The 26,539-nt window shown below is 38.2% G+C and overlaps 1 protein-coding gene across 1 annotated transcript; it reads right to left on the reverse strand.

Moving 5' to 3' along the window:
• Window positions 1-845: 845 nt before the first annotated feature.
• pla2g4ab (phospholipase A2, group IVAb (cytosolic, calcium-dependent)) lies at window positions 846-26,342 on the reverse strand. The gene is made up of 19 exons (XM_042517015.1): window positions 26,049-26,342; window positions 21,926-22,041; window positions 18,928-19,009; window positions 18,545-18,693; window positions 18,258-18,371; window positions 17,762-17,799; window positions 17,011-17,155; window positions 14,893-15,029; window positions 13,552-13,774; window positions 13,180-13,294; window positions 11,110-11,247; window positions 10,941-11,030; window positions 8,859-8,924; window positions 7,790-7,920; window positions 7,552-7,663; window positions 6,865-7,049; window positions 6,581-6,770; window positions 4,763-4,920; window positions 846-4,078 (listed from the first exon to the last, which is right to left on the reverse strand). Exons 2-19 carry the CDS (start codon window positions 21,941-21,943, stop codon window positions 3,920-3,922), a joined length of 2,250 nt encoding a protein of 749 aa, XP_042372949.1. The 5' UTR covers window positions 21,944-22,041; window positions 26,049-26,342; the 3' UTR covers window positions 846-3,919.
• Window positions 26,343-26,539: the final 197 nt, after the last annotated feature.

A 26,539-nucleotide genomic window follows, 5' to 3' on the forward strand; every position in this document is an offset into this window, starting at 1 on the left:
CAGGACAAATGAAACGCTAGATTAGAGGTAAGGTTTTGTTTGTTTGTTATTATTAGATTTTGATCATGTTGAATTTAAGAGTGGTTTACATGTGTCCATTTTCTTAAAGATAAATCAAAAGAATACTGGTGATAACTGAAGCAAACATGATGGATCCCAAACTTGCAAAAAGTCAAATTTTTGTGTTTGACCCCACCTGCCTGGTAAACAGTCAGTCTTTCAAAATTCATATTCCCAAATTCTGACAGGTCGAAATAAGACATTATCTGTGTTATTTTCTCTGTAAAGTCGCAGAACACATTAAAAACTATTTTGAGAGGCTGAGTACTCCCCAGGAAAGTGGTCTTTATGTGTGAAATGATAGTATGTAATTCATTAAATCTGAAATGATTCTTGTGTGCTTCAGAGTTAAAATAATCTCAACATGCTCTAAACAGGTATTGTAACTTTCAGGGAGAATTATGTTACCAAAGGAAAAGTATTAGAATATGTTTTTCTTCCAATTAAACTCTTTACGGGCTTTGTGTAAAGGTATTCATCTGTGCATGTTATGAGATAACAGAGGGTCTCATAGTATGTTGGACGGACAGGAAGACAAACATTGAGATTCAGTTACAGTCCAACACAAACTAAAGCCTACATTTTATATAATTTCTGTCCAAATCGTTTGTCCTATACAGACCACTCCTGCCACCCAAATGTTTCATAATATATAAGTCAAACAAAAGGAAACAGACCACGCTAGAACTGCGACCTTGCATATTTTTTTTTATCTGCTGTGTTATTTCAGGAGGGGTCTTCCAAACGAAGGAGGGGTGTCAAATATTTGAACACAAAACATCACATGCAATACTAATTCTCTCTTTTATTATCATCCTTGTTTTACGATGCACATAAACATTATGTATGACATGCTTTGCCAGTTACAGTTAATGATCACAGGAGTATTTATGTACACATCTTGATTCCCAAGAACTGACCATTTAGCATCATACATATTTGTAAACATTGTCAAAGATCAGAAAAATATAATATAACAAAATAATATCAGAAAATAGAATTGCTACAGCTCATGTATGCTTTCTAAATTACCTGAAATAACGAAGAAAAATATCAAATATACGAAAAAAAGGTGTAACATGACAGCTCACAGAGTTCGACAAAATGTCAATTAAAATCACAAATGCTTGTTTTGCTGCACAAAACTTTGATTATAAATTTAAAGCAGTATTTCAACATTTTAGGAAATGTAGGGTATTAGCATTTTTTTGCAAATTAACCTTGATGAAAGGATTGGCATCGCTCTCATGTCTGTCTTGTACATAAAAGAGATACAACTAGTAGACTGTTAACTTCCCTTTGTATAAAAGCAAAAGAGGCAATAGCTAGCCTGGCTGTAAAAAAATCCACCATCTTCTTTTTTAATCTGAAGGAACATTTGAAGTTTTGCACATTTTGAAAAAAAAAAACAAGCTATCTGTATTCCCTCGTTTCCTGAATTTATGCTAAGCTAAGCTAACCAGTCTAATAGTCAGTCTAATATTGTTTTTTTTTTTTTTAGCAGCCTTAAACAAACACTATTTCACATAAGTTCTAGAACTTTCTGAGCTAAAGGTCATGGCTCGACAAAGGGGGCGAGGAGTGAACATTGGTTAGTTACTTTGCTACTTTGGGTCCAGAAATAATAATCCATCCAGTCCACTATTTGACTGGAAACAGAATGGAACAAGTTCACAAATCTGTATGACATCAGACAAGTAGTTACTGGGATGAAAGCCCATTTTCATGGAAGCTGTGGCAGAATGAAAGCTTTATCTTATTATATAAAAACGAATATTGAGCAAGTTTCCTGTTGAGGAAATAAATTGGTATTGAAAAAAAGGGGTAATAAATCACATATATTGCAATATATGCTATCGCAATACATTTAAAATCAGCAAAATATTGTATCGTGATGCTGATGATTCACCCCGAGTGGATATCTTTTGTCTTGACCAATGAATAAATGCTAAATGAGACACTGCATTGAGTTACAGTCATTAAGTCCCCGTCAAATGATTAAATGATCACACCTGAGGAAGAGGACAGCACAAAACCCTGCCTGATGAGGAACCGCCACCCTCAGGTGCAATCACTTCACCCTAACGACAGGCTACATATACTGCCTTCCCCCTTTGCTCCTGTTTGTTCTGACTACAACCATGTTTTGTGTGTGTGTGTGTGTGTGTGTGTGTGTGTGTGTGTGTCTCTGTCTCTCTCTGTCTCTCTCTGTGTGTCTGTGTCTGTCTCAGCCTCAGCTTAAACAACACATACACAGACGAGTAGAGAAGCTTGTAGAACAGAGACTAGTCCTGACATGACGTCATGACTTCGGCTCTCTATGTAACAGACAGTCATGAGAGTGGTGTGAAATAAATGAAAGTAAAATAGAGGAAAACATGACATTGCTGGTGACATGCAAAAACAAGTGATCTGTTCAAAATCCAATAGCTGCAAAGATTTGTGGGTCATGAAACCCTGCAGTAAGACCACAGAATACCATTTTTCTTTTCTCTGTTTCCTCCAAACCAGCGGGGCTGAAACATGAGCATAGACGGGTTGGAGGAGCTTCAGTGTAAAATTCCACTGCTCTGTGTGTAGCCTGTGAGCCCCTGCAGGTATAGGTGTAGTGCGTCAGATTCCAGGCCTCCACTGCTGCAGGTGTAGGTGTAGTGTGTCAAATTCCACTGAGTGCCGCAGAGCGCAACTGCGAGTGGGTCTCCTTATCGCACTCGCCACCTCCACCCAGACTGACCCAAGCTCCACTTTATCATACAGGGGGCATTCAAGACATCCTGTAGTGAGTCAGGTTTGCTGGAGGAGGAAATTGCCTGAGAAAAACAAACTGTTCCTGTATTTGAAAGGCAGCCTGAAGCAACATGATCAGGAAAATAGGGAGACAGACGGAGAGAACAAGCACCGTTTCTATGGCATCAAGTTCTGTTTTTCCAAAATGGTGGCTTTATAAGAGACACGCCCTACATGGGAGCAGGGAGTGCTCCTTCCATGTAGGTGGGTGAGCATCATCAGGATGTTTGAGGTATCCAGAGGGGGTGCACATGGCGTGTTTAGGAGTTGGCATGAAATAAAAGCAGTGGTTACAAGCTCCTCTTCCATGTTTAGACAAACAGGATTACATGTTTAGACGAGCCATCCAATGGAAAAAAAACAAAAACATTGATTTACATGCTCTGTAGTCAATATGGAAATAGATCAGCTAACAAACAGCTACAGATACAGTTAGGGGGAGCAGTCCGCTCACACAGCTCCAAGCTAAATTTAAAAATAATTGCATAAAAAGCGTTAGGAAAGATGCAAACGCAACACAAGCTGAAGCTTAGAGGTGTGCACGTGAATTGGGAATGTTGCAACTGGAGTAGAAAATTCACACGATGTATTTAAAATCTGGTGTGGACATTTCTTTTGCACACGAACAGCTAAGAGATAGCGGAGTTTGGGATTCTCAGTAAATGTAAAAACAAAAGTTGACACACAAACAATCTTCTGTTGTTTGTGATGGAGCCAGGTGTTTGCTGTAATAATCCAGTCACACTGCAGTGTTTAGTAAGTGTCGATTTTCAACATCCAGTCGTTCACAAGGCCAGCAAGCTGTTTGTAGTCAATAAACACCAACAGTTTTCCCAGCGGTCGTGCAAATGAAGCCAGATGAAAATTCTCACTGTGCTGTAAATGAATGCAATCATAAGGCCTTTACCAGTAAACATTGAGGTTCTTTACAAAATTAAAAGTATGATTGGTATACAGAAAAGAGATCAACATGACAGCGTTTTCCAAAAAGAAAATGCTTTCCTTTAAGACTGAGTCTACAAAAGAGAAAAAAAATCGCTAAAGTCCGCTTTATCCAAAGTCTCAGATTAGGCTACTGCTTATCATTTCCTAGGAGGTTCCAGGGTTTTGCCAGAGAATCTCTTTTGACAAACTTTTTTTTCGGGATCGCACTGAGGGAGAATGGGACAGAGCGACATGAGGGGTTCTCCTTCAGGGACACGATGCAGTCCTTTATGGCCTCTTTGATCACCTAAAGGGGACAAATATAGACATTAAATCCCGAATTCCACACTGCATCAATTAATATTGTATCATCAATGAAAAAAAAAATAACATAACCTCAAAAACATTTAGGCAGTTTTTTCAAATATTGTTTACTGTTAGCAGCGGTCTATTGGTTCACTGGTGATTGGGGTTTTCCATACGTGAGTGCTGCTGCCCAACTTTGCTTAAATCTACCGAGTCAAGGCATCTTTAAAAGTCTGAATGACCTGACCCTCCAGTGAATAAAAGAAAAAACACGTTGCATCACATTTCAATCCTTACTCAGCAGGGAAATGACTCACTGATACAGTAAGTGAAAGTCAGTGTGTGAGCAAGACAAAACTTGTACCATCTGGTCTCAGACAGGCTTTTGGGATTAGAAATTTTTAATGTTGCACAATATACTGATATTTGTGTAATGACAACACAAAAATGCAAAACTTCCCAACTGACAACACTGATTTAAAGTGGATTTAAAAAGAATGACTGAGGGCAATAATGCAAATCAGTAAGCTGATGTAACAAAGTCCTGCATCACTTTTTAACCCTCCGATGACCATGAGTCTAACAAACAGCAGACATCACTACTGTTTCCTTTTGTTTGATGTCAGAAACGTTTGCATCCCTCCATGTAAACATTCTTTAGTGAAACCATGCAGACAGCACTGACCTCCAGGTTGTTGAGAGTGTTGAACTCCATGAGGTCATGCAGTCGGGTGAAAGCCTCGTTAGAGTACTGGAAGTTAAAAGTGGAGAATGGTGACTCGGGGTCATCAAAGATGTCAAAATCAGCCAGCTCCTTCTCCATCTCAGTCTCTCTGGGAACACCTGGAAGTAAATTATTATGTGAAAAAGTGAGGAAATAAATCCACAATATCTGATCCACTAGGATTAAAACAGATTTGACTCGGGACAAAAGATATATGTTGAATAAATCTTGGAAACAGCCATTGACAGCACAGTCCTTTAAGGTCTATTTATAAGCTTTGCTGGAGCCTTTGATCACATGATCTTCATCAATTTTCCCCTTTTGCCATAAACTTTTACATGTTCAAAGTTCTATTTTTTCGTAGTACATTTGCGTGTCTCCTACACGTTGGTTTAACGGTTGAGTTTCACAGTTAATTCTTGACATAAGAAACAAAGTGATTTTGTTTTTTAGCTTTTAAGCCAACATGAACACAACATCCATTAAGTGGTTTACAAAAAATTATATTTAAACATCTGCATGAACTCCATGCGCTAGTAAAGTTTTGTGTGTTGAAATACAATAAGCATGCTTAAAAAATTGACATTATTGCTGGTGAAAACAGTATCTACATTAATGATTCTCTGTATTCAAAGCCAGAAACAAGACATGCAACAAAAAGTTGACATTATTGTGGAAAATATGCTGGAAATTAAAATAATAAAAAACAAATATCTTCTTAAATCAAAAGGTTTTTCAGGTACAATATCTGCGTGGCCCAATGATATAAAAATATCATATAATATCATGATATAAAATATCTGAGCAAATTATCAGATAAAAAGATCTATTTACGATCATGGCTTTTTCAAGATCTTTCTATCATTCTCGTAGTATTACTTTGTACACTTATTAACTAATTTTCAGGTCAAGAATGAAATTTCCTGCTCAATATTCAAAACAGCTTGTTCTATTCACATTGACTCATCATGTACTTTTTGAGGAAAAATGTAACATTGATCCCAATTTTGCTTTTATTCAATTAATACATGTCTAAAGACAAAAGAACACATACAAGAAGAAGTGATGGCTTTTAAAAAATGCAAGCATACACTAAAACTAACTCAAAATGGCCTGTCTGACTTCTACAAACGGGAAGTCCATTTGTGGTAAAATCCCCCCAGATGTCTTTTGCGTTTGAGTGCAAAAAGCTTATGTAACGTCCATAAACAGACGGCGGAAGCATGTGGGCTGATGACCTACGTCCTGAATGTAAAGAGGCAGCAGCAGCGATGAGGTGGAGATAGCGTGTCTTTGTATGGCTCATGATGTATGGTTTGTTTACGCACAAAGATCTTCCACTGGAGCGAGAGATTCCCTACCAGCACCTGGCTCCTTAAGGAACCATAATTCACCCGAGCAGCTCATAAAAGACTGAACACACTGTGGTCCACATCTGTGTGTGTGTGTGTGTGTGTGTGTGCCCACACACTCACACTCAGGGAACTGCAGGTATGCTTAAAGACAGACTCATCATTTCCACCACGAAACCACACTGACCCTGAGATGGTGTTTTCATTGGGGTCAATCAGTAAAGGGGCCAAACTTTTCACTGAACATAAAAAACTGTCTGCTGCAGACCGAATACGGTTCAATTACTGTATAGTTAGCATGCAATTTCGAGGAAGGGGTGCCTCATGTGCCATGACGGTAAAACTGTATTATTATAACAGCACAAAGAGCCTCTGCATATTTTCCTCCCCACACATTCTGTGGAAACCTCCACGTGTGCATACTTACCAGGTGCCTTGAATGTCCTGAAGTTGATGTTGACCAGGACAAAGTGGATGACAGTTGGGCAGTTCTTTTCCCCTTTTTTTGGTTTAAAGACATAGCATTCCTTCAGGCCCTCACGGTCAAACACTTTGGGGTCGATCTTGGGGAACGGAAGCTTGTTCATCCGAGCCCACTTTTCTGCCAACAGGAGCTCCTGTGGCACACATTTACAAATTAGAAAAACATGATTCCCTGTTTTCACAAATATCATTTAACAATTTATAACTGTAAAAAGAGTTCAGAGTGACCTTGAATGGAGGGCTGGAGTCACTGGGTCGTGCAGAAAAGTCAAAGGAGATGATGAGGTTGACGCCACGCTGTGGCCGCAGGATGAGAGGGTAGGGAAGGTTGTAGGTCAGGCCGCTGTCCACTACATGGATCTTTTTGCTCTTCACATCGAGAGGCTCGTATATTCGATCAAACTCGTCTGGGTCTGAGAAAATTACACAAAACCAAGTGAACAATGCAGGAATGTGGTCGGAAAATTTTCTGTCTGCCACCACATGATCAACCCAACTGATTTCCCAGTTAAATTACACTACGACATAATATACAGTGGAAGTAGGGCTGGGAATCATTTGAAAGTATTTCAAACCACAACTGTGGTTCAGTGACAGCACCAATGCTTCCTTTCATTGCCACATATACGGAAATGTTTTAGAAAAGGTATTTCTCTTTAATTAAAGCCACAAATTCATATTTTTATATTAACAATAATAAAATGACTGTGTACTGTGAAAACGTCGCCTGTCGTGGTAAACCCAAAGAAAACACCAAACTCTGTAGCTGTACTTTTATTAGCTCACTATTATCAGTTTTCCAGCAAGCAACTTTACTGTTCTGGTTGACTCACTTCTCATCAGTGTCATTTTCAGCAGCTGGTTGCAGGAAAAAATTATTCTAAAAACAGTGAATTTTAACAATATCCTTCTTACCTGTGACAGCATCCACCTCCTCCTCAGGTGTTGGGGCATAGCATGGCACCTCACTTGCCGGTGAGAACGGCATGCTGGTGTTCAGGTTCAGGCCCAGCATGAAGTTATGCACCTGGCAACAGGGTGAGACGGGTTATGGAGAGAAAAAGGTTGCTGTGAATTTGAAAACAGTAAAAGTGAAGCAAGAATGTGGCAGATAATGCAGTGTTTTGTGTGTGTTGAACATATGAAAACATACTTTCCCAGCGCGGCCCTCTCTTGTGTTGAACAGGGATGAGTCACTAAAGAGCGACGTGAACATTCGTTCACCCCAGCTGGCTTTAGCAGTGCGATGGTACTCGTCCTCTGCCTCCTGGTTCTCTGTTCCGGCTAAGCACCAAAATAATGGCAGAGAAAATACTGTCAAATAAGATGTTATGTCAGAGAATTTAACTGTGGCTCAGAAAATGTTTGCACATCTTTTACTCCAGTTGTGGTAAAAAATGTGTAGCCAAAGTTAGAGACTAGCTGGTGAAAACCGTGGTGCATTACGCATTAAAGAGCCAGATATTTCCCTCAGGAGTCGGAGACCAAAAACTGAGCTTTAAGTGAGTAAATCTTGGTCTTGCATTCGTCCGTTGGCCAGAAAACTCCGATTTGAATGATAACATTGCTCTGTACATGCTGGATGTGTACAAATAATAATAATAAATAAAACAAAAAGTTCACCATCATATCAACATAAAACTGATAACATTTATTGCAGGTTTCAGTGCTGCATATTTAGTAAGGAATAGTTTTCAGTGGCTTTAAAGATATAATAAAAAGTTTTTTTTTGAGGAACAAAAAAAGGTGATTTTATATAATATTATTATTAATTATTTATATTTATATTATATCTAATTCTAGAGTACAAAGATACATCTTTACAACCTGTGTTTAAGCAAAGATCAAACTTACAACATTATTATTATAAACATTATTATTATTAATGGCATTAATGGCAATGGCATCAAAAAGAGCAAAATACACCCAAAAAAAGATATACAAGTGAAAGCTCATTGTATCAGCACTTTTTCTTGACCTGACAAAAAGCTGATGAGCTCTGATGTGGCCGAGTCTTGCCCACAGATGTGTACTGTAACATTACCACAGAAACTGAGAAAAATGTGTTAGGGCGTCGACTTTCTCTCAACCACAACAATGTGTCAACATGTTTACTGACACCATTCACGCATCTCTATTGCACCATGACATTTTTAATCATACTGCACAATAAGGTGCCTGTTTGCAAGCTGCTCCTATGAATCATGTGTATCTTAGCTCACCTTTACGTGGCTCATCGTCATTATCCAGACTGTCTTCTCCGACGATGTGCTGCGGTTTGATCTGCTCTGTAAGACACCAGACAGCTTCACTCATCAGGTTACAACATCAAAACAAGCTTGTTAATCTTATTTATACCATATATCAACACAGTACCTGTCAGAATGCTTTTGTTCAATTACATGACATTATAAAATAAACTCTCTATTGTTGTAGGTTTTAAGAGAAATGCAATACACCTGATAAAGTAATGCATTCTCAAACTGGGTGGAGATGCTCTTAACACGTCTGTGCAACTGGTACACCATCAGAGCGTGTGTGAATTTTTAAAGGTCACCACAAACAAATTTGTTCAACCAAATCAAACATCCTATGAACTGTCGTAATATGTACAGGAGCAGAAACCTTCCCGCTGTTGTGATAATGTCACACAAACACAGTCATGCTACAAATTTTAGGTGTAAGCGTGTGAAAATAATTTTGGCATGAGACATAGAGGTAAAAAAATACTGAAGACAATAGACCTGAGCGTCTCTTTTAGTGGAAGGCTGTGCCATGGAAAATAGTTAGTCAGTTACATGAATTCACGCCGAAGACAATGGAATTATTTGGAAACAGACACTCATACCTTCTTACACAAAGTACAAGTAAAGATCCACAACTTCAAAATATAATGTCACCTATGGTGCCTATACTACAGTGCATCCAATTTCAAAAAGCATGTTGGGGATAAATAAATATAAATTCAATTTAAGAGTCTTTTTATTAACATAGTACACTAATTAAAGTGTACTTAAAAAACTGCAACATTGTAAATCATATTTTCATTATCTTATACTTTTGGCTCCGCATTTATTGAGTGACACAACTGTCAAAATTACACCAGTTAACATATGTCATGTACTAAAGGGACTGCTCTGGAGCTTTTGATCGTGCGACATGATCTTCCTCAGCAGGTCAAGAATGAACCTTCCATCTCAAATTTGAAGGCATTATATGAGAAAAACCCTTGAAGAAGGGTTTCACTGCTGTAAAGATGGCCTTATCATAAAACTGGACAGTCTATGCAGTAGAAAGATGAAATTGGTGCTATATGACCAAGGAAAACAAAGAAAAAAGACTCTTTTGCTCAAGAGATAGACAGCTGACATCTACCAGACTGCACTTGACCAATAAATGCTCCTGCTGGTGGATGACATAATGTGAGGTTTGCTGTTTTCTAACAGGAGATACTTTGGCGCTGGCTGGAAACAAACAGTCTCAAATTACAGTTGAACAGTGAGCTGAAATAGGTTTCTAAAAACATCTGAGGCAAGAAAAAGGTGACGCAGTAAGATAATCTTGGTTCATATTTGATCAGTACTGCTCAGTTTTACCCTTTGAGCTCAGCTTTTTCCAGCCTTTTTTTTTCACATCACAGGAAAACTGTATGGTGCCCACTTCTGTTCACAAATGCTAGTGTAACAGCCAAACAGTGCACTAAAACATGTTTCTGAAGACACTTCAGGAGAGAAATAGGCAATACAGTAACAGAATCTTGGTATATGTTTGATAAGAACTGCCAAATTGTACAATTTCATCTGACTTCGCAAAAGCGAGAAAGAGTGGCGGTCTCCCTCTCAGTTCACCTCTAGGCCATACTCTTTGAGTCAGCAGTGGCAGGCATATGAAAATTCAAAGTACAATCTAAAGTTCAAGCGACAGCCGTTAGAACCAGCAATGTAAGGTGGGCAAGGAGCATGGAGTTTGCCACAGTTAATTTACATACACTACCCAGACTGTTACGATTCAGAGCTCGTTGAAAGTTGGCAAAGTATCTCTTTAAAGTGCTCTGAAAAATGGAAATTCCATAACAACTGAGAGAACTCCATCTGCTGATGAAGATCATGTGCCATGACGAAAAGCAACTCAAGAGCGACTGAGTTGTGTTGAAATTGTTTTGTCAATTATTGGATTTCTGTTCTCTAAGTGCAAATCAGTTGATTGAGTGATTGACTTGAAATCTCCAACAACGCTTTATCTTAAGCTTTACATCTTTAAATTGGAACAAAACACATGCAGAATGAGAAGTAGAGACAGATTACCTAACTCTTCCTCCATGGTGCTGCCACCAGCTGTGTCTTTGACTCCCAGCACTCTGTTGAACAGAATGGAGAAGGCGCTGCCCCATACACCTGACACAGTGAAAACACAGTTAGTGGGTTCACTAATGCAGAATGGTCTGACCTTTTACGATGAAAACATTGTTCTCACCCATCAGAAAATGAAGAGGGTTCTCTGCATATTTCTTGACAACTGTTCCCATGAAGAATTTGCTTCCAAACAAGTCTGGGGTCATGAAGGTGCCGTACTTTGCCATTCCAATTTCATACGGGCTGAACTCCACCCAATCTGCAGGTTGAAATCTCAGTCTTAATGTGAGGAAAAAACACTTTTGGGACCAATATGATCACCATATTTATCAAGTATCCGGCACTGACTAACATGTCTCCTCCTTGTGAATACACTATCAATACAAGGCAAGTATAATCAATAAGTGCAGTTAATGCTTTTAATTACACAAATTTAAGAATGTTATGCCCACAGTGAGGCACTGAATATAAAGAATCCAGGCTGTCAGCAGCCTTGGGGAAAATGGCCACTTTAAGTATAGTTTATCATGTCTAAAGATGCATTTCTGACAAAAGACAACTGGATTGAAATTGAAGAAAACTTGGAAGATAATTTGGAATTATACGTATTACTGAGTGTCCATAGTTGTCAGCGGGACATCAGTAGGATAATTCATCATCAATACAACCTAACCTCTGTGTTTTCTGCAATGTGCCTAACTTGTATTTAAGTTCAACTTCCGTACACAAAGACTGGGACGAACTACAGGTGTCAGTGAGGTCAGGACAGGGTTATTCCATCCCAGGTACAATTCTTTCTATACCAACTAGTCATTATGATGCATTTGCAACAGCTATTACACCAACAACAGCTGTCAGACACACAAACACGCAGGCATGCAAACACAAATAGTTGCACAAATGCACACAGACACATGCACACATACAATAGAGGAACTTCAACCTCTGTAACCTTTTAGAGTATAATTGCAGCTTAAATGCAAAAGTAGTTTTACAGCTTAACTTTCTTAAGATGTCTTTTGACAAAGGGTTATTTTTAACTGAGCTGAGTCATACAGAAACCGGGGATTTTAGGTAAGAGGAGAGTAAAGAAAAACTGAGGAACACTTTTAATGGTTTGGTGTGCACTTTTTGAAGGTCAGTTTTCTAAGTTTAGCTGTTATTGTGAGAACCAACAGCAATATATCCTTTCTTTAACCAGGTAAAGGTCTCATTGAGATAAAAATCTCTTTTTCATGATCAGATGACTAAGAGAACAGCATAAACATTGTTTTTACAATAAACACACACATTAAAAAAACTGTAATTCTAAATTATGAGTGATTGTGGCCTCACCCTGATGCATATCAAAGGTATATTGCACAATATTTGCACTTTGTCAACAAGAATGATCAAAAATCGCTTGTGGTCAGTTTTCTCGTGTGTAAAAGTTGTTGATGAATGTTTTAATAAGTGACATATTGTCATAAAGATCTGATATGTAATTAGACTATTGCTATAAGTTAGCAAAACTTAAACATTAATGACAACACCAATTTTATTTGGGAGCACAACACTTCCTTAAATTAGCAACAGACACAAATGAAGTATGCAATGTTATCCAGGGATGGTGATGTGAAGATTTCACTGGAATAACAGCTACAGTGATGAGTGTTTTACTAAGTCTCCTCTTTATTTTTTCCCAAAGAGCTCAAGAAAGTGTTTCCAAAGAACATCACCTACTTAAGTCTTACGGTAATACTGTAGTTTTTTGTTTTTAAAACCAGTATATTGTGTTTATTCATTTATCTGTTAAAGGTAACTGGACTTCTTTTGACTTTTTTTTACTGAATTTTCTATTCAAATAGTTGTTTTTTTCTCCATTGCAGAGTGTTCAGTTGCTGTGCAGGCATGACCAAGAGTCTATCATTGCCCTCTGTACACAACTCAGTTCCTCAATATAGCACATTTGCTATCTGCCACCACAGAGCTGTCATTCGACGACGGCTCACCCCACCACAACACATCCTCCCTGTGCTAGTGGAGCAGCATTATAAGGAAATAAGCTTCGCTTGGTTGTTTTGCATGTGACCAAACTCATCTGATCATCTGGAGTTACTCATTACACATTCAAAGTAGCTCTCAGAGGGAGATGGGGTACAATTTAATACAATACACACATGCACATACTTAAAAAATGACGGATATTTACCTGCAAACATGAGCTCAGAAACATCTGGCTTAACATGCAGACAAGTGAAGAGAGGAAGAGGACTCTGAGCCTGGTTTATTTTCTCTTGGATGTCACTCAGTTTGATGTCCATCCTCTGGTAGGAGGGAACAAAGTATGTGAGTCATATGCACTTATAATCTGCAGTTTGTAAGAGTTGTCTTTGTCATAGTTATTTGGAAGTGAGATTTAAAAAAAAAAGAGCAGAAATACAGACAGAAGGGCGTGGGCAGGATGTCAGTTCAAAAGGAAAGAAAGGAAATGAAACATGAACTCAAGAGAAGATGGGATGGACATAGTGCTAAGGAATTCCATCGAAATGAAAACAAGCAAATGCTGTCAGGTGGCGCTTACCGCAGGAATGAGCGTCTCTCCTATGAGCATACCGAAGATATCAGTAAAGGTAACAGGCTGCCCTGAAGCCTTTTTGGTCCAGAGGGCCTGGATGTAGTTGGTGATGTGTTGGGGCAGCAACAGCTTCAGTGGGTTACTGCTAACTCTCTTCATCAGCTCTGGGTTAATGTCTTTTGGGCCCTTATTTGGAAAGTCTGAGTGGGAGTAGAGAGTAGACATGTACCTACAGGGTTAAAGAGAACAAAAATTTAGAGGCACTGCATGAATCTCAGTTCAATGTAAAATTTCATATTAGTCAATGCATGCTTAAACTAGAATTACTGCCTCGCTGTTGATTGCCTCAGGTTGCAGTTTACAGCAATGTCTGTCCAGACTCAAATGTGGCCGTGACAGTTGACATGCTTTATGTTTTACCGAAGAAGCTAAATATTCTAAATTTGGGAAGCTTCACACAAATCTTGAACCTGCAGCACAGAAGATATATACAATCACCACAGTGTGAAGGTGGGCACCAAAGATTAGTGTTACCAATTCAGTATCTGCCCAAATGTCTCCCCTTCTGTTCCTGAGATATGACACTGAATAATGGTCAAAATAATGTTTTTACAGAAAATGATGATGTCACAGTGAAGTTGAGTTTTGACCTTTTGGATATAAAATGTTATCAGTTCATTGTTTTATGCTCTTAAAAAAATGTGTGAAATTTTGTAATAATTAGCATATGAATTCTAGAGTTATGGCCAAAAATATGTTTTGTGAGCTCACAGTGATCTGATCTTTGACCACCAAAAATCAGCGCACCCTTCAGCCGAAGTGGACGTTTGTGGCAAAAAAAAGAAATTCTGTCCAGGCTTTCTTAAAACATTCTCAAGGTCACAGTGACCTCTGACCACCAAAATCTAATCTGTTCATTGTTGAGTCCCAATGGACAAATGTGCCAAATTTGAAGAAATTCCGTCAAGGCCCTGAAATAATTCATTCGCACAAATTTGATGGACAACCCGAAAACATAATGCCTCCGTCCATGGCCAATTCACGAGAGGCAAAAAAAGATTACTCTGCTCTTTAAAAGGTTTATGATAGAGCTATTACACTTGTAAGAAAGGTAAATCCAATAAGTCCCTTCACAAAAATGAAGACTCAGAAGTACTCGCTTGATGACTTGCCTTCTCAAACTAGCACAAGAAGGCAATTTTGCCAGAGAAGGGAGGAGACAACACAGAATGAGATATTAATGCAGAGAAGACTAAAAAAAAAGAGAGAGAGAGAGAGAGAGAGAGAAGCGTCTTCAGAAATAAAAGGGGTCAAAGAAAGAGAAGGTCTATAAAATAAAAAACTGACCATGTTGATCCGGAGAGGCCTGCAACATATGTTGCACAATCCAGGACCCCAGACTCAAACAGGGCTTTCATCACACCTGAAAAGCCAACCATGGCGCGGAAACCGCCTCCTGAGCCTGCTATGGCTATCACTGGTACCTGAAGCGCACACACACACACACACACACACACACACACACAAAAGGGGACATTCATAATGTGAGGGAGAAGATGACAAAGATGTACTTAATCACATAATTACATACTACACAGCCTCTGAGTCTCGCATTCATTCTTTCAGCTTGAGTAACTTCCCTGCTGTGCCCTTGTACAGTAATAGTGCCAGTTGCATCACATCTTTGCAACATTTTTTCACTTGTGCCTTCAGATTTCAACAATTTCATAATTCTCATTGTGTAACAGCACTTCCTGTCTGCAGGGGTCAGTTCTGAATATTGTCACAGATATATTTCCATAGAGTTGTCCTTTATAGGAAGTGAGATTATGCCGTTGTGTAGCTGAAGGTGGCTGGTTATCTCATTCCTCTGGAGCTTCCGGCACAATGAGGACATGAGCAGGCCTGGCTGGAGATTACAGCCAGCCCAGAAGGCATCCAGCCAAAACTACACCAGTGAGAAATTGAAACTTAACTCTAGCTCAGAGCAGGGGAGAAGAACTGGCAGGTTTGTGAGGCTTTCTGTATGGAACACAATTTATGAGAAAGGGCAACACAGTTTTGAATTTAGAGTCAGTAAGTCTGATTACATTACTTAAGAACAACGGACCACGAAAACAAAGGTTTGCATGTTTTTCATTGTTTTTTTTTACCTTTTCGTCACAAGTAATTGCTACATTTCATAGGAGTGAATCTTTACTAGAATGAGTAAAGGCACAGTGAGTGCTCATATCATACTCCTCATTCCTACATATATAGATGTACAGAAGCTATAGTTCCATTAGCTAACTCATGTGGAATGGATAATTATGTAAGTGTAAAATATGTTAAGCGTAGGTGGTGGGCTCCAACCTCATTGTTACCCACAAGAACACTCTGCACAGCACGAAGTGGGAAGTAATGATATTAACTTTCTTGGGGAATGTAGATTCAGAGCCTACAGGTGGATGCTCAGGTGGAGGTGGGGCTTTTGAAATGCTCTGTATATACAGTAGGAACAAATGACAGCATAGCTTTCAGGTAAGCGATGTGGCAACAGACTAGCAGAGTGCTGACAACTTAATTTACTTCTTTAATAAAAAAAACTTATGTTAGATATACAACACGTTGCAGTGACAGAAAAAGTACACCATGTGAATGTAGCTGGAGTTATTGTCTCAACAAGCTCTCAGGCTTCACTTAATTATTGCGGCTTTAATAAATGAATATTTTGACAAACATGCTTATTCTTTCTTGCTGAGGGCTTTAGAAGAGAGACCACTCTGTATGCTATGAATATAAAGCTAAAGACCCAGAAATTTTTCATAGGGGTGGCCAGATGTAGCCACTGAAAATGTTGGAGTAGCCTATCATAACTACGGGTGGGAACAAAAATAATTTTGCTTAACTATAATAAATTTACTTTTAAGGGTTTTTAAGTCACTTTTCAATGCCTAAATCAATTAGTTAGCTAATTCTTGTCTCATTTGTGGTCTGATCAACAGAGAGAGAAAGAGAAAGCGGGGCAAGGAGAGGAGTGAATTGTATGCAGTCTCTATGAGTGCATCTTTTAACATTTTTCCATGGCTGAGTGTTAAAGAAGTAAACATAGACCTATTGAATCAGCACCCAAGAGTCGTGATAGTATCAAATTGGGAAATAAGCATATAATCACAGCCCTAACCAAAACAAAAGCCGAAACTGAATTTCAGAAACACCTCTGTAAACATGTTAGGCAATTCATTTTTCTTAGGCCAAAGGGAGTGATTGCCTTCATGTCAGCACACAGCAAACTAATTTTTCATAACACATGTGAAACATTTCAATACTCAAGCATTATCTAGGAAAGTGAAGTGCAAACAGTTGCAGAAATCGAGTGTTTAGATAAATTTGAGGTGTCACCTCACAGATTTACACAAATGATCGCAAACTATTTTGATTGCCATGTTAACTCTGTGTTAAAACTTGACTCTGATCTGTTCCCACCTCCTCTGGAGAGCTGGGGAGGAAACGAGGCTTCTCCATGTCGAGCAGCTTCTTGATGCCCAGCATCACTCTCTCCCTGCGGGTCTGTCTGAACTGCTTCTCTTTGTCACACAACGCCAGGCTGAACCGCAGGTCCAGTTTGGTGCTGCAGCAACAAATGACAGAAATAAGATTTACCAGATCTGATGGTGGGAAGACAAATAATAACTCTTGATTAACATTTTCTGCATTTTCTGAGAGGCAGATGGAGTATATTATCTCGCTATGTACGTAACAAGATGTTGAAACTGATCTTAAAGTCAGAAAGGTCTGCCTCTGGTTGGTTTGGTGACAAATACAGAGACAAACAGTCATGACCTCTCACACTTTCTTACTCTTTACACTTTACTACTCACTTTCTTATAATGACAAACCCTTCAAACACGTATGGCATTTCCAAACCCTCCCACTAACCCCTATGTACTGATGCCATGGGAACTATGAATCATTTTAACCCTATATTAGCTTACACAAGAATCCTGAGTCTCAATGCGTTAAGTTAGAATTTTAGTTTCTGCAGCGCTCTCGGTGAATTCCTCTGTACTCTTGAATCTGTGACAGATTTGCACACAAGCATTCACTTATATATCCAGTATCGCCTTTTCATATTAGATCCTTTAGGATGATCACAAATTGAACTGTGCAAAATATGTATTGCTGTGAAACAAAGTAAAAAGTGTTGATAATTTTTTATTTAGAAGGAACTACATACCAGATCTCCAGCGACATCTCTAAGTATACTTTGGTTGCCTGTCAAAAAAAAATGGAAAAGTCGTCATTGATGGAGCAGCTGATATCGATTGTTCAAACTTAAAAGACAAACACAAAGTGTCATAAATAAAATCTATGATGCAGAGAAAAAGTATGAAAGAAAAAGCAGGAAAGTTTCATTTAAAAAAACAAATTGGCCTTTTTCTGTATTCTTTGCAGAATCATTGCATTATTTAAACAGAAATGTAACTATTCACCATACTTTTTTTTAAGAATAGTTTTAATCTGTTCTATTTAGTCTGTAGTATGCAATATTATATTTTATGAAATATTACATTTCCTTGTAATCCATTTTCACATGTTACATTTATCTGGAAAACATGGGCTCTTAACTAATATGTAAAGAAAGCTCCTGTAAGTTTGAAAAATGCTTTTCTGCAAAACAATAGACTGTAATGATGAAACTGCCAAGAGTCTGCTGTGGTTAAATGTCTTACTTTGCCAATGAGGAAGGACTCCATCTTTTTCTGGCCTACTCTGAGCTTGGAGATTTCATATGTCGTCGTCCCAAGTGTCTCGTCCATCACATAATTGGCGTCCATTAATGTTAACTGATTGGGAAACATATTAGCAGTAGTTAAAATTCCAGTTCAGTTTTATCAAGTAGTTTAATAAATATCAATGTAAACAAAACATTCTGATACTCTTTATCTCACTACATCTCTGTTGTTTATCCTGTAGCTACTGGAATAGACTGGGCTAGACAGTAAAATGCAGCTCTAACCTCCAGGACGTTTTGCTGGTTTGGATCTAAAATAAAATGAAAGGTCTCGTTCCATTTTGGGTTGATGTCGTTGTCTATGTGCTTGGTCTTCTTTCTGCTCTCTGGGGCCGTTGGGATGAACAGCTCCACATATGGATCTGGGGTGTCCACTGCATGCGTGCACACACACACACACACACACACTCACCAGTGTTACTGAAAAGCTAAATCCCACAAGTATCAACATGTTTGGCAAATTTATTTGTGTCTAAAAAGGTGACATTTGTCTGCAATTTTAGTGGACATTTTCTCTACATTGAAACAATTCCAGCTGCTATGTGTGTGCAACATGTTCTAAATACATATTTGAATGTCAGTGTGCCATGAACTTTATTAAGACTCACACAGGTCACCCAGTGCTCCCTTGGTGACACTCTCGGCTCGAACCACCGTCACTATGAATCTGTGAGAAAACTGCTGCTCCACCTGCAACACCAAATTTATTCAGTTCATCATCTTATGTGGGAACATCCCTCCAACCACAATGATAACAAAGATTATAATCTCAGAGGTGGGTGGTGAAAAACCCCTAGTGCATGATCAATCTTGTGAAATATGTAGTGAGATCGTCCAATAGTGAGAACATCTGGGGTTCTTGGCAGATTGACACCAGTCGTCACATTTGCTGTGAAATTTTAGGGTCCACTTTCCAGGTGTTGTCACACTGATCAGTAATGACTTTGTCCTTGCATTTGAAATGCACAATGCTCATTTTAAAAAACTGTGATGGTAACACAGCCTGGAATTTAAAAATCAGGCACCAATAAAATACTTACAAGTGCCTACTGGTACATAAATATAGGCCCAGTAGAGGAAGAACATTACCAACTGGACAACACCTAATAATTTCTCAATAATTTCTTTCATCAGGATTTCTTGTTGGTGAAATCTTACCTGGTAACTGCCATGATAAAATGGCAAAGCATATGTTTTATTGTACTTATTTATTTTTTCTGCTGGCTAATTGCTTATGTTCTGTCATGTAGAACTGTCTTTATCACGTGCTTTTACCATGCTAACCATTTGGCTTATTTTTACATTCATGTTTTCATTCAAGCTTTTAACTGTTTGCACGCTTTCATGTCTTTCTGCATTACTGGCTAATTTAACACCTGGCCCAGGGGCAACATTTGGCCCATTTACAGCAATCTTTATTAATGTGCACTGTCCTGGTAAAAGTAAAACAATCAATAAATAAATAATACTTCATCCATTACTATAATAAACAACACAAATGACAACAAATAGAAATGCACAACAAGTACACCGCTGTACTTGTTGTGCATTTAATTGACAAACAAATAATTGGCAAGTTCTGCAATAATTCAAGATTTGTAACGCTTTTCTTTGAGCTTCCTCACACAAAACCATATTTCTGTAACTCTGCAGTGGTTTTTTGACACATGTGGTCATTTTGTGAACATTATCCATATACTATATGATTTTTAGTAACCAAGAGATTCCTCCAAAGCCCCTTTACTTTACTGTACCCCCACACAGATTTGTTAGCATTTCATAACTGAATTAACTAAATTTGTTCATTACTTGCAGAAGAAAAAGACATTTTTACGCATTACACACACAGGCCCAAAATATACACAAATGCACTTACAGGACTTACTCATATGCATTAAGGGTGAAATGTCAGAGCCATGAAGGCAAACTGGCAATTCTCCAGCTAACAGTCAACACTCTGTACTTGGTCCATACCAGGACATGGACTCAGTGACCCTCTGGATCCCAAGCCAAGTCCCCACAGACTGAGCTACTGTCTCCCACAGAAAATGAGTGTCATCAGCATTTTCTCCAAAATGCACGTTTGTTCCCTACAACTCGACCTGTAGGTAATAGTGCTCTGTGTATGCCAGAATTTAGCAATATGATAGCATGAATAACAATACAGGGTTCACAATCAGTATGTTGTGATTTTGTAAGAAAGGCAATACAAATAATCTTACAGGACTTACTCATATATATATATATATATATATATATATATATAATATATATATATATATATATATAGTAGTAATAGTATTAATAATAATAAGAAGAAGAAGAAATAACAATAATTGTGATTTATCCATTTTTTTAAAATTGGAATTAAAATTTAGGAAAACTAAAGTATTATAAAGAACACACCACCGTATGCATAAAAAATGTTTACTTTATACTATCAGAACAGTGCGATCTGCATTTGTGTTTACCACAGTACCTGTAACATCCTACATCATAGCACCTCTTTTTGTGTACTCTGAGCAAATAATTAATATTTGCCTATATCAGTAAAAAAAATTAAAAAGTGTTTACAGAATTCTTAGGTGAAAACATTAAGAGATCAAACAAATTTAAACAATTAAAAATCGATACAGTGTTCGAAACAGTATCACAAAACAGAATTCCCCAATACCTGAGTGTATCCGTTTTTTCTTTGACTCATTGTAGGTAACTAGCCTTTCCAAAAATACTGGCCAAAAAATTCCCAATTGCTATTTGCTTTTTTTCCCATTGTCTCCACAACACCTACATTTAAGTACCAGATTTGTACCCGATTCACACATGTGAAGACGCACTGTAGGTTGCAGGCTGTTTTATAAAGTGTGACTTAACATAGTATGAAGGTCACTTCAAAGTTCAAATCAAAGTGCTTATGTCTTCACTCTCCAATGTTGAAAAATATGAGCTATATAAGGTAAAGTACAGGAATCGTTGGAGGTCATTAATCTTTCAACAATGTTACCTTTCTCCTTTATTGATATCTATCACTCAACCCACAAAATGGATTAAGTGGTTGTTTTGCATTTTTTCAAGCTGGGATTTTTGTGTATCAGCTTTATAGGCAGCCAGAACTGTCAGCTTTTCTCAAGAAATCTTAACATCTGTTCATATTCATGATAGTTTTAAGGTGCGACCATTCATAAGGGACATGAGTAGCCTTAAAAGCTGGCTTGTGTGTGATGTTCTTATTACCCTAAGTTATGCAGGAGAGAGAGAATTTGGTTTCAGCTAAAATTTGAAAACAGGAAGTGTTGTGAGACTTTTATCAGATGTAAAACTCTTCTACAGGGTCACGGACACAGCCATCGTGCAGATTATCTCATGATAATCTTTCCTTCTTAAAACAAGCCACATTAACCCTTATTACCTGCTGCAGAGATAATGAAAAAACCTTGGCGCTAAGTTTTTGCTTGAGAGCAACAAGAGTGAAAATCACTCCGAACATTAAAAAATCCATTATGCTGCAGCCTGCTGTGGAATGATATGCATTGTGATTATAACCGCTGAAATCGTTTAGCCTGTGTTTGAACTTGGTTCAGTTTCTCTGTTCATGTCAATACTCACAATGATATTGGAGGCCATTGTGTGTCGTCAGGTGAATAATTCTCAGGAAAGCCTTCGTCAAGATATGAACTTTAACTCAGGAGAACATCTCAGTGAAGAACTGCAGCATTTGAAACCTGCAAGACGAAACAAAAGTGTTTGCTTTCAGTGCAAATGTAGTTGTACTTAATGTATTTAACAGGGTTCCTTCAGCTTGAGGCAAGTTAGATTTAAGACTCTTTAAAGAAGTTTTTTTATAACACTGGCAAATAAATTTAGTACCAATTACACAAAAATCAAAAATGAAAGAAATAAACATGAACTGACATAAATTACTCGGATTACTAAAAAATTTTACCTAAATGTTTTAGTGGTTAATCTACTTAAAATGTAAAATGTTTCTTCTTCAGTCCTGATCTGTGTGATGTTAATGCAAGAGGCATTCAGTACATTATTTTTAAAAAAATGGATATTAACAATTATTTTGAGGTTCTATCACACAACATTAGTAAACAATTATTCATAACATCATAACATCCTATCCTAAAAATGCTAAGACATCCCATGTCTTAGCATTTTTACGACTTTAAAAAAATAGATTTAACACATTTTAATACTAAATCTTGTTTTTAAATGAATGCATTTAATGGCTTTTAAGATTTCCAGGATCTGCTGGAACCCTGTTTAACAAACAAACAGTATTTGCATAGAAACTTTTCCCCCTAGGTTTCAACCACTGTAACATCATCACAAACTCAACAGGCATATTATGATGATACCCTCGTATAACAGCCAAAGCTTCTTTGGAAATATCACTGTCAGTGAAAGAAAATGGAAGAATGACTTTGGTGTTGAAACAGACGATAAATAGTGCAATGATGTGTGGCTCAATCTACCTGCTGTTTTTACCATTAACTGAGCAAAGAAGCTACAATTTAGGATAAATCATAGACCACATATTACCCAATTAAGACACAATAAAATGAACCTAGATCTACCAAAGTGTGAAATTACAAAAGGCACATACTTTCACAGTACCAAAATGTGTATACATCATTGTTGCTCAAAGTGTGCAGCGCAGGCCAATGGCAGCCCTCTGACACATTCTGTGTGGCCCCTGAACAAGATATGACATACATACTTTATATTTCAGACATTGGGGGTCTATTTCAATAATTTCACTTTCAGTCGCTTATGAATACACTAGGTGAGTGAATCAAACTGCACCCCCTTAACAGGTGTCTGTCAGGTTTGGGAGGACAACCTGTAGAAAGCTACTGGTTGTGTGACAACCTATGGGATGTAATTTCCTTGCTCTTGATTCACCTGTCGGCATGCTCTCTTTTCAGGCAGGGGATCATTAGGGCATGTGGGAACATCTGAGAGTGTTGCAGGTTATTTAAGCCCATGTGCAGCTGTTGGCTCAGTTTCTGGCTGAACCTCCACGTTGCTGCTATGTCTAACTGCCACTCCTTGGTGTGCTTATGTTTCTGTTGTTCTTTGTTTTGCTTGTATGCACCTTTACAACACCCGCACACATTATTCACTGATGCACCACACACACACTGATATCTGATAGAAACACTTAAAATTTTAAGGTAATCTTTAATTTGGTCTAATTTGGCCTTATTTGGTTCATCTTCATTAAATAATGCCGAGGTATGTCTCCATTTTTGTTGTGGCCAGTTGAGCCGGGTCAAAACAGTCACAAGGCAACTGGTGGCATCTGATGAGTCTCGACTCCCAACTACACTTTTCCTTTGTGGCCTTCAATAAAATGCTGATTACCTAAATTAGCACTCTGTCATCAATACTGTGAGCACCTCAGCTACGTATTCACAAATTCTTGAAAGAAGTCATCACAAAATCGACATAATTAGTCATTTCTCTGTCATTGTGTAATTCTTGGTTTAGATAATGCTACAAACATTTCTCCAACTCCCTTAATACTCCTGAAAATACTCCTCTTTTGATCTATTAGATGCAATTTATTAAAGAAGGTGTCGGTGAAACTCCTTTACATCACATGAGGATAAGTGGTGCATTAACCCTTCGATACCTGAGCGAATTGGCCCAAAAAATAGGAATAAAAGTCACAAGACAATTACCTGAAAATAAGCAAACAAAAAAGGAGTAAAAAACAAGCAATAAAAAAAGAAAGAGAGAAAACTACTTCAAGAAAGTATTTTTTTTCTTTTTCTGTTACATAATTTTAAATATATAGTTAAGAGAATTGTGAATATAGTTTTCTGTACATTTTCTTTTTTTTTGTTGATATTATCAAATGATCCCTTCCAGCTAATTTTCAGATCATTTCCTCATTACCTTTTAGTAATTCTTTTGCAGTTTGCAGGACATTTCTTGCCAAGCTGCTCATTATGTTTTTTTTCCTATGATTTTGAAAGAAATTCTCCAGTTCTTGGGTTTCAGGGGTTTACATGCTTGTGCAGGGCATCTGACTGCAACACAAAAAAAGTGATGACGATCCAGGTTTTAAAGGGTTAAGGGTTCATGCCTCTTGCAACTCTCAGCTTCATTTCAAACAAGTATCTTCAGTTTTTATTAAGTTTTGAGTTCTTTTACAACTTACTTAGGACATGGCTGTTTATGAACAATAACAGCAGGGTTTTGTGGTGTTTCATGAGGACTGTAGGTGTTTTAATTTAAACACACTGTATTTGTACATCCCTGTTGTGTATTCTCCTTAGCTTTTTTGTCTGTAAAAATTGTCACTTTTACTTTGAACCTGACAGTGTTTACAAATGAATATCAGTGAAGCCATCTTGACACAGGCAAGGGGAAGTGTCCTGAGCCACAAATCCATGACAGGAGGAGTGGGCCAATAGCAACCACGTATGTGTGCGAGAGAGTGCAAGTACTCTGCATGCATATGTAATGAGAGTGAGAAAGAAGAGATGAAGGTAAAAAGAAATGAATCTTTGCTGCCCAATATGTGATGGTGTGTGTGTAACATATATCAGTTACTGTACAGTCTGATGTTTAGATGGGTGTGCATGTGAAGAAAAGGTGGTGAGATGATTATTTTTAGCAACATAGAAGTTTTTTTAAAGATGACTGAACACATATTTTAATAAGAAATTTGCATCCAGGGTGTGTGTGTGAGCGAGAGGGAGACAGTGTATGTGTGTGTGTCTGTGTGTGTGATAGCATATCAAGGTCAGCGAGCCTTTTCTCAGCTGTTCACCAAAGCGTATCATTACTGAGGGGACTGAAAGCACGTAGGGAGTCTGTGTGTTCACAGCACTGGTCACGTAGTTTGCATCAGTGGTCCAACTTTTGCAAATGCCAGATCACTCTGCCCTTGTTCTGCAGTGTACAATGAGTGCATGCAGGCTGCTGAGTCCTGTGTGTGTGCCAACTAAACCCAGAGGCTTCACAGCACTACATTTTCATATGAGGGTACAAAAAGAGACACACACAGAAACCAGCCATGATGCAAAACAGCTGCAGTAAATTATAGGTTTTAGAGGCATGCGGTAAATCTCCTGCTGTACACTGGTGGTTGTACCTGAGACATAAAAGGTAAAGGTCTCCCTTCCATGAATCACTATGCATTTCCCAAAAGATATATTAGAGGGAAAAGTCAACACAAACTAACTCTTATCTGCTTCTTACAAAACGTGTTACTAGGACACTGTAAACAGGTTTTGCCTGATTCTTGTAAGGTAGCAAAATAGGGTCAGATCTGACAAGGCCTGGTAGTACTGTATGAGTTTACAACATGCAACGATTGGCTCGGATAATGTAAAAAAAAAACAAAAAAAAAACAGAGGTGATGACGATGGCTATTAATTTGCAATGATGGAATCATGAAACATAGGAAATGAAATGCAAACCTTTATGAAGATTAAGACTTCACTCTTTAATTGGCAACTAATCCAATCTGACATATTTAGCGTTTAATTCAATCTATAATCACTTGGATTAAAGAAGCATTATTGCTCTGTAAGTGCAGGCAATAGCGCGTTTACAGTTTCCTTAGCTTGAGAGTTGCGTAAAGTGAACTGCTCACTAAGACGCTGGTTAAAACATCTCTACTGGCACCGTCCTTCCTCTCTAAACTCCTGACCAATCATTAAAAGCAAACCATTACACTGAAGAAAAAAGGAAATCGGAAACGTACCTCAATCGGAGAGCAAATCCTGAAAAATGTGTCATGCTAAATATCGTGCCACCACTGCAGGAGAAGGAGGAGGTGCTTCTCAGCAGATGAACTGTACGCATACCCGGCAGTGAGGAGGACCAGAAGTAGGAGGAAAATCTAACAAGACGAACTACACGTAGATGACTAAAAATAACAATCAGGTTTACATGTTTTAAAAAAACAGTGACAAGCAGGAAAGAGTTACGGAAAACTCCGGACGAGAGTCAGGGGCTTGACTCAGCGGGGAAAGCTGCAGCTGGCGACTTCTCTCCATGTCTCCAAATGCGCACCAGTGCGCAATGATGTCCACATGAGGGCGCGAAAGACTGAGTGTATTGACACAATAAACATATTTTGTGAATTACTTAGAGCATGATACATGAGTTACGCTTAAATTAAGGATATTACAAAAAAAGTTTACTTTTGAATCAGACCTTTTTGTCCCAAACAATGATTAGGGCACCCTTTGG

The sequence above is a fragment of the Plectropomus leopardus genome, chromosome 3 (genome assembly GCF_008729295.1).
Source record: "Plectropomus leopardus isolate mb chromosome 3, YSFRI_Pleo_2.0, whole genome shotgun sequence".
Taxonomy (NCBI): domain Eukaryota; kingdom Metazoa; phylum Chordata; class Actinopteri; order Perciformes; family Serranidae; genus Plectropomus; species Plectropomus leopardus.